Source organism: Danio aesculapii, chromosome 2 (assembly GCF_903798145.1).
Source record: "Danio aesculapii chromosome 2, fDanAes4.1, whole genome shotgun sequence".
Taxonomy (NCBI): Eukaryota; Metazoa; Chordata; class Actinopteri; order Cypriniformes; family Danionidae; genus Danio; species Danio aesculapii.
This window is the reverse complement of record NC_079436.1, coordinates 1232931-1242457: the sequence shown is the minus strand read 5'-3', so window position 1 is coordinate 1242457 and position 9527 is coordinate 1232931. Positions and strand designations below refer to the sequence as shown.

General features: G+C 36.0%; 1 protein-coding gene across 1 annotated transcript in view; it reads right to left on the bottom strand.

Annotated features, from left to right (window-relative positions):
- Positions 1-913: 913 nt before the first annotated feature.
- The window catches only part of abcf3 (ATP-binding cassette, sub-family F (GCN20), member 3), a 23294-nt gene continuing 14680 nt past the window's right edge, over positions 914-9527 (bottom strand). The window contains exons 14-21 of the mRNA XM_056470513.1: positions 8434-8510; positions 7861-7905; positions 7640-7772; positions 7179-7267; positions 5721-5812; positions 5152-5284; positions 3103-3190; positions 914-1326 (exon numbers count right to left, since the gene is read on the bottom strand). Coding sequence (XP_056326488.1) covers positions 1168-1326; positions 3103-3190; positions 5152-5284; positions 5721-5812; positions 7179-7267; positions 7640-7772; positions 7861-7905; positions 8434-8510 — 816 coding nt within the window. The 3' untranslated portion in view covers positions 914-1167. The remainder of the gene's footprint in view (positions 1327-3102; positions 3191-5151; positions 5285-5720; positions 5813-7178; positions 7268-7639; positions 7773-7860; positions 7906-8433; positions 8511-9527) is intronic.

Here is a 9527-nt window from a genome sequence, read left to right as displayed (position 1 = left end):
AATTAAAAACTGTTTTCATTCTAGCTGAAATGAAACAAATAAGACTTTCACCAGAAGAAAAAATATTATAGGAAATACTGTGAGAAATTCCTGAATCTGTTCAACATCATTTGGGAAATATTTGAAAAGTTACAGGAGGGTGAATAATTGTGACTTTAACACAAATAATATATGAAATATCCCAAAAATATGTTGTACATCATCAATAACATTTAAAAAAGCTTTCGAACACTCAATATAGATCTTATCAGTAAATTAATTAAATAGATTCTGATTTACATTCGAGGAGAAAATGCTTCACATGATGGATGTGGAAAGTTGATAGTGAATCTTTAAATAGGTTGATTTTGAACGATGAAATGTTTTGGAAAGACTCGACATCTGTTTGTGTTTGATGAAGATGCTCCTCTTACATTTGTATTCATCAAGTTTCAGTTGTTTTGCATCAATTCTGAATGTGCTGTACATGAATATGCAGAAAATGGGCCCTTTGTAGTTTTTGTTAACAGCTGTTGTGCCCTAAAAATGTTACACGTTCATTTAATCTAACACTTTATTGTTGCTAAATAAAATCTTTCTGAAACGTACTTTGTGTATTGCATAGTACTGTCTGCGGTCGGTTCATTTATATAGTTTTTCTAGTTTATGGCATCTAATTGTTTATAAGAGAAAAGCCCATTTCCTTTAGCAGCGGTGCATTATTTTTTATTCTTTGTTTAGGGGTAAAAAACAACAACTATACTGTTAGCAAACACTGCTAAGAGTCACGTTGACATGAATATTTGGTATTCAGTATCATGATAAAATTAATTTCAATAAAAATAATCATTACTGATGCTGAAAAGACATTGCTCTGCCCTGTTGACTATAGAAATCATCAATACTAATAACCAGACACACAATATTAAGAAAATGTTGGACAGTTATCATTTTATTACCGTATTTAGTGAATTTTAAAAGCGGTGTGGGGTATAACATCTGTTGTGCATATGTCCGCTTCACCTTCGTCTTTTAATAATATGTCGATCTACACAGAAGTTCAGCAAGCGTCCGGTCTTGAACCCGCATGATTTTTTAGGGGGGAATGAACTCCAGCAGTAAAGCCTCCAGGATTTGGGACGCTCTCTTCAACGGCAGTTTGAGGGTGTTTTTATTGTATCGACTCCATCACAAGTATCCCTCTTTGCGAAACTGTTCCTGCAGGATATCTTTATACTCGTCGAAGCCTCCGTCTACCCGGTGGACTCGACCGGCTTCACATACCCACAGCTCCTTACAGACCATCCGGATAAGGCGCTCGTCGTGGGACACCAGAACCACACCGCCCTACACACACACAGTTATCAACATCAAGGCAATAATTCACTTTTAAATACGCTGTGTGTACAGTTTGTCTCCTCTAAAGAGGTACATACAGTCACTTTTAACATGTGGACTGCTGCCTTCCTGTGGGCCATGACGGTATTACAGGGCGCCAGATGTTATTCCTAGAAATAACATTGCTAATATATGTAAAATGTCTAGTCCTTATTTAATGTATATTTAAAAAACGAGCATTAAAGAAATTATAATGCATTCACTATTCGATTTCACTACTTGTTTTACAAATATTAAGCTTCTGTAAAACATTAAGGGTGTAATTCACTTTTAAATGTGCTGTGTGTACGTTGTACAGATATTTTAAACATGGAGTGCTGCCCCCTGTGGGCCATGATGGTATTGCAGGGTGCCAGATGTTCTTACAAGAAATAACATTGTTAATATATGCAAATTGTCTAGTCCTAATTTAATGTATATTTAAATAACGAGCATTAAATAATTTGTTATGCGTTCACTATTCGATTTGTGCTAACTGGTTTAACAACATGCTAATTTAAAGATATAAATGTTTGTTTGTAAAATGTCTAGTCTATACATAAAATCAAATAGTGAACGCATAATTTATTATTTATTGCTCATTTAATTATACATAAAAATTTTTATCCATTAATTAGCAAGTTTTTAAACCAATCAGCGAAATTGAATAGTAAGCGCATAATAACAACAAACAGCGAAAACTGAATAATTTAAAACCCTTTTGGTTGGTTTGTGAAAAATTTCTAGTCATATTTTACGCATATTTAAATAAGCAATAAATATTAAATTGTTATTATGCGTTCACAATTCGTTTTCGCAACTAGTTTTACAGATATCGAGCTTCTGTAAAACATGAAGGGTGTAATTTACTTTTAAATGTGCTGTGTGAACATTTGGACTCTTCCAAAGCATAAAAATATCATAAAACAACCATTTTAGACATGGACTGCTGCCCCCTGTGGGCCCTGATGGTATTGCAGGGCATAAATGTTTATCTACGTTTAGTCGTAATTTAATGTACATTTAAATAACAAGCAATAAATACCATTTTATAGTATAATAATATTGTTATTATGTGTTCATGATTCAATTTCGCTACTTGGTTTAAAACAGATATCAAGCTTCTGTAAAACATTAAGGGTATAATTCAATTTAAAATATGCTTAGTGTACGTTTTGGACTCTTCTGAAGCATCAATTCATATGCAAAAGCAATAAATGACACAGGGATTCACACAGATGTCTTGTTTTTGAATCTGCCACTATTTGTAGCTCCGCCCTCTTTTGAAAAGAGCACTATCTCATTTGCATTTAAAGCGACAGTCACCAAAATGATAAAAAAAAGCTTAAAAGGGTCAGTTTCAGAGAGTTATTAGTGTGCTATTTTGAGCTGAAACTTCACACACTCTAGAGACAGCAGAGACACATTTTACATTTTGTAAAAAGGGGCATAATAGGTCACCTATAAAAATAACTTAACTATATAAGAATAACCAAATACTTCACTTGAGCCAATCAAAGATGTCCAGTGACCAGGGGGCCGTAAAATTCCCAGGCATAGTTCAGTCGTATTTGTGCGAATAAAAACCCCCCTGCAATATTTTGAATTTGGACTGCAATGCCTTGTTCAACCACTAGATGTCACAATAGAGAAGCTCGATATGTCATTAATGACTTGCACAACATTATTATTTGCAAAACTTATCGCTGAGAGTTCTCCAAAATAGCAGGAAAAGTTGCGTTTTACCTTGAATTTGTTGAGAGCTTTTGCCAAGGCCTCGATGGTCTCCATGTCCAGATGATTCGTCGGTTCATCCAGAATGTAGAAGTTGGGGCTAGAAATAAAAATCAGATGTTAAGTGTGTAAAAACGAGGGCCAGAAGATGCTAATATGATTTGGAGAATGTGGCAGGGGGTGTGACTGTAAATGGGCTTCAGGATTTACATTGAGTGTAGACTGGGAATTAATGATGTGTATTAGAAACTGAGCGAATGCTTGTGGTCATTGGTGGACAGGTACATCCAGCCACAAATACTGCAATATTGCATAAAATAACAAGGATAGGCCATTTTGACTGTATGATATATATAAAATGAAAGTATAAATGCGACTTAAATGATGAATATTAGGAACTTTAACACTAATGATACTGAAATAACAGTGGTTAGAGTGCACACTGCTTTTCTTACTTAAAATTTTAGTCTCATTTCTACTCAAAATATCTATAAATTCTTAAATCAAGAAGCTTTTTCTAGACAAGTAAAACAAATTGTCTCGTTTTCAGAAATAATAATGAGTCAAAATTGAGTTTTTCCTTCAAACACGCTAAATCTGCCGCAGGGGTAAGTAAAATAAACTTATTAAACTTAACTTAAAACCCTTATAATGCTTGTTTTAAAGAAAAACAACACAAAAAAAGACTCAGAAAACATCTTAAAACTGCTTCTTGATGTAAGAAATTTTATATTTTCAAACTAGAAACAAGACAAAGTAGGAAAAGCACTTTTGCAGAGGGTTAAAAAGTGCTAAATATTAATTTAAGGATCACAAGGATCAGATTGTGTTCGATGCAGGGTCATTTTAGCCATCTACAATGAAAACAATAAAAATATTATCATCACTATCATCACAATATTATCACACAAAAACAAGTGTAGCAGGGCTCAAAATTGTGACCGTTTTGGTCGCATATGCGCCTGAAATTTTATCTATGCCACCTCAAAATATATTTCATGCGCGGATTTAGGAGACATTCATGCTGAATGCATCTTTGCACCTAAAAACGCCAAACCCAGCGCTCAGGAATGCTTTAAAGCAGTTGTCATGTCAACTTGCTGCATTAAACAAGGTATTCAATGCTTGCCCCGCCTCCAAGATTTTCTGATTGGCCCACTGCTCTAGAACTGAACACGAATGGATTGGTTAATATCAACTGTCAATCACTGAGTCAATGCCTTCCTTCAGATGACAGGAGCTACAGCCACGAAATGGTAAAGGTCTGAATACGAGAGAATGAAAGTTACACTGACAGATTTCGTTTTAGAAACCACCTAAAGTTACAAATAACGGCACATCTGATCAGTGATCATGTGGTGAATGTTAATCCAGCATTTACATTTTCCAAGAGTGCATAAAAGATTTCCACTGGGTTAATGTCCACTATGAAAACTAAAGACATTCACTGTAAAGCCTGAGAGACGGAGTTTGCACGGTAACAGTGTTTGCCACACATTTTAAGCACGAGATGTTCTAATGTTATTTAATCCTTCATTTAATCGTCACGATGCGATGTTTCCTCTGAGTGCTCCGGTTTCTCCCACAGTCCAAACACATGTGGTACAGGTGAATTGAGTAGGCTAAATTGGCCGTAGTGTATGTGTGTGAATAAGTGTGTATGGATGTTTCTCAGTGATGGGTTGCAGCTGGAAGGGAATCCGCTGCGTAAAACATGTGCTGGATAAGTTGGTGGTTCATTCTGCTGTGGCGACCCCGGATTAATAAAGGGACTAAGCCGAAAAGAAAATGAGTGAATGAATTTTATAGTTGTTCTTATTTTCTATTGCTATAACTTCTATTTCTATATCTAAAATTAGTACTCCATTTAGATTCTTACTGATATTACCTTCGGGGGTTTTTAGGTCATGGTCGGTTGCATAAGCATATCATACTGTGTATGAGACAAATCAAATCTGAATTGAAACCTGATTAAACTGAGTCCTTCAGTATTTGAACCATACAGGTGTGTGTATAAACCCTGCTGCTTCCATTACAATGTATATGGAGTGTGTTTATTACCAGGGCATGGTCATCTGAGCGAAAGCCACGCGGCTCTTCTGTCCTCCTGATAAACTGGCCACCGGCCGCGTGGCTAATTCTCCAGTGATGCCGTATCTGCCCAGCTGATGGCGGTACTCCTCCTCTGTCTCACCTGAACACACACAAGTACATAAACACACACATACATAAACATACACACATAAACAAATACGCATGCACATATACATTAACACACGCACGCACACACACTGTTAATACAAACACACATCAAGTCAACAGAGTCTATACATCAGCATTATGCATAACTTCAATCATGTCATTGGAAACTAATGCAGGATGTACTGGATGATACTATATTAATATTAATAATTAAATTTTCCAGAAATTTTCCAAACAGGTTTGGAAGAAGTAAATAGTGAGTAAACGATGACAGAACTTTCGTTTTGGGGTGAACTTTCCCTTTTAATTAGTGTTGACATGAGTATTAAAGTCATGTATTGCGTGTCATTGATAAACACTCCAGCACCAGAAACGTCTCAGCAGGAGTCAGGCATGTCCTAATGATGATGATCCGGAGGAGAACGTACCTGGAAATCTCTTGAGCAGCAGCTCTATGGAGCAGACGTTCAGGTCCAGCTGATCCACGTGATGCTGACTGAAATAACCGATCTTCAGCTTTCTGTGGGAGAGGACACAGGGGAGGGAGTTTAAAGTCTGTGTTTAAAGGTCGCGTAAAGTACTTAAATGTGCATTTTCTTATTAGATGTTAGACGTAGTCTCAACTGAAACATGAAGAGAGGGCGGGGCATAGATTAGCCCCTCCCCTTTTTAAAAACAGTCACTAATGTGTTGTTTTTCCTCACAGCTCTGCCAGTGAGAGTGGTTCAACTCAAGCGGATCAAATGAAAAGCCAACGAGAAGAAAGGGGCGTGGCATGTCAGATACTAGAGAGCATTTGATTGGTCAGAAGATTTGATGAGAAACTGAAGTACGAGGTAGCGGCAAACAAACAAAATTGTTGATCTATTTAGGTTCCATTCTGTTGATCCATCCATCTTTATTTCTGGTGACCTATATATTCATCCATCCATCCATCCTTATTTCTGTTGACCAATCATTTCATCCATTCATCTTTATTTCTGTTGATCCATCCACCCATCTATCCATCTATCCATCTATCTATATATCTATATATCTATCTATCTATCTATCTATCTATCTATCTATCTATCTATCTATCTATCTATCTATCTATCTATCTATCTATCTATCTATCTATCTATCTATCTATCTATCTATCTGTTGACCTATCACTCCATCCATCCATCTTTATTTCTGTTGAACTATCAGTCCATTCAATTATCTTTATTTCTGTTTATCCATCCATCCATCTTCACTACTGTTGATCTATCTATCTATCTATCTATCTATCTATCTATCTATCTATCTATCTATCTATCTATCTATCTATCTATCTATCTATCTATCTATCTATCTATCTATCCATCCATCTATCCATCCATCCATCCATCCATCCATCCGTTGACCTATCAGTCCATCCATTCATCTTTATTTCTGTTGATCTATCCATCCATCCATCCATCCCTCTGTTGACCTATCCATCAATCCATCCATCCTTATTTCTGTTGACCTCCATCCATCAATTCATCTTTATTTCTGTTGACCTCCATCCATCAATCCATCTTTATTTTTGTTGACCTATCAGTCCATCCATTCATCTTTATTTCTGTTGACCTACCTATCCACCCATCCATCCATCCATTCATACTTTTTCCAAACTAAAACAAAACACTTCCAACAGGCCAAAGTTTGTCTTCTCCAAGGATATATATAATAAAACAAACTTGTATGAGATTGTCTGTCTACAATGGATAAAAACAATCAGATGCCACCGCTTGAAGAATTTCTAGAAGTTTCTTTTACCAACATTAGGGCTAATTTTATGGAGTTTATTTCACAGCAGGGTGTGAGTCTACAGACAGACAGAATGCAGTGTGTTCAGTGTGCATGTGTGTGATGTTCACCTGTGTGCATGTCTGGCTCCACCGAGGGGCGTCAGTTCTCCCATCAGCAGTTTCAGTAGAGTGGATTTACCAGCTCCATTCTCACCTACCTACAATCACACACAAATATTTCCCTATGATGTTCAACAGATTCAGGAATTTCTCACAGTATTTCCTGTAATATTTGTTCTTCTGGAGAAAGTCTTATTTGTTTTATTTCAGCTAGAGAATAAAAGCAGTTCTTAATAGTTTTAAAGCCATTTTAAGGTCAATATTATTAGCCCCCTTCAGCAATATTAGTTTTGGATTGTCTCCAGAACAAACCACTGTTATACAATAACTTGCCTAATTACCCTAACTTTACCCTAATTAACCTAGTTAAGACTTTAAATGTCACTTTAAGCTGAATACTAGTGTCTTGAAGAATATCTAGTGAGATTTTAAACAGCAGTGTGTTCAGATAATCTACAGCAAACACCCACAATGCAAATGCGTGACTCCAGATCAGCGGAGATGCAGAGTCCTCTGAAGAGCCGCTGCTCAGGCGAATATCCGAACTCCACCTCATCCAGCTGCAGGATTGGAGGAGACAACTTCTCAAAGTTATCCGGAAAACTGTCAGGAGAGCAGAAAAAAAAAAAACATGAGTCTGACAGGCAGGATTCTGATCCACAAACACAGAGGAGAACGAAGAGTAACTGACCGTAAGGCGACTTCAGACTCCTTGACAATAGGCTTGAGTTCAGGCCTGTGAGACATTCAGAGCGAGAGTTATTATATTATAAGTCAAAATTATTCGCCCTCCAGCGAGTGACATTTTTCTTTATTAAATATTTCCCAAATGATGTTGAACAGATTCAGGAATTTTTCACAGTATTTCCTATAATATTTTTTCTTCTAAAGTATTATTATTTGTTTTATTTCAGCTAGAATGAAAGCAGTTTTTAATTGTTTTTAACCCATTTTAAGTTCAATATTATTAGCCCCCTTCAGCAATATTAGTTTTGGATTGTCTCCAGAACAAACCACTGTTATACAATGACTTGCCTAATTACCCTAACTTTACCCTAATTACCCTAGTTAAGCCTTTAAATGTCACTTTAAGCTGAATACTAGTGTCTTGAAGAATATCTAGTCTAATATTATGAGCTGTCATCATGACAAAGAGAGAAATCAGTTATTAGAAATGAGTTATTAAACTATTATGTGTAGAAATGTGCTGAAGAAAATCTGCTCTCCATTAAACAGAAATTGGGGAAAAAGTATTAAAGCTCACAGTTTCTCCAGCAGCTTGAGTTTGCTCTGCACTTGAGCGGCTCTGTTGGCGTTATATCTGAAGCGGTCGATGAACACCTGAAAACAACATTAACACAAGCCTGAGACAATGAGTAACACAACATCAATGCATTTTATTTTATATCTCAGTAAACGGAGATATTATTGTGGCATCAATGGAAAAAACCCACATCAATCAAGCACTAGCTGAAATCTTTTAGTTAATTAATTAATAAAGTTTTATTTTAATATTATGCTGTAGTGTTAAAATAATCAGAATAGTCTTTTGCTCTATTTGAAATTATGTTATGCTTGAGGTGTAATACTTATAACAAATGTAAACTATTACTAAAGTTTGTTATAAATAATAATAATAAAAAAATTGTGCTGGCCAGGGATGAATCACATCCATTTTACATAATTTATGTGTATTATATACACTCCCCGGCCACTTTATTAGGTACACCTTACTAGTACCAGGTTGGACCCCCTTTTGGCTTCACAACTGCTTTAATCCTTCGTGGCAGAGATTCAACAAGCTACTGGAAATATTCCCCTGAGATTTTGCTCCAAATTGACATGATAGCATCGCACAGTTGCTGCAGACTTGTCGGCTGCACATCAATGATACGAATCTCCCGTTCCACCACATCCTAAAGGTGCTCTATTGGATTGAGCTCTGGTGACTGTGGAGGCCATTTGAGTACAGTGAAATCATTGCTCGGTTTGAACTGCAGATCGTCTTGACCATGTCTACATGCCTAAATGCATTGAGCTGCTGCCATGTGATTGGCTGATTAGAATTTGGCGTTAATGAGCTGTTGGACAGGTGTACCTAATAAAGTGGCCAGTGAGTGTATATTTATTATGTATATGTGATACATACACAAAAACAAAACAATTTTGCTACATATTTTTTGTAAATGTAATTTGTATCAATCATATATATGATGTATATCTAAATATAAATAATAAAATATATGCATGAATGTGTGTTTTTATATATAGATAATACATATACGCAAAACACACACTTAAATTATGTTAAAACACTTATTTTGGATGACTACAATCCATCCTGCTCTTTAAGAGCTC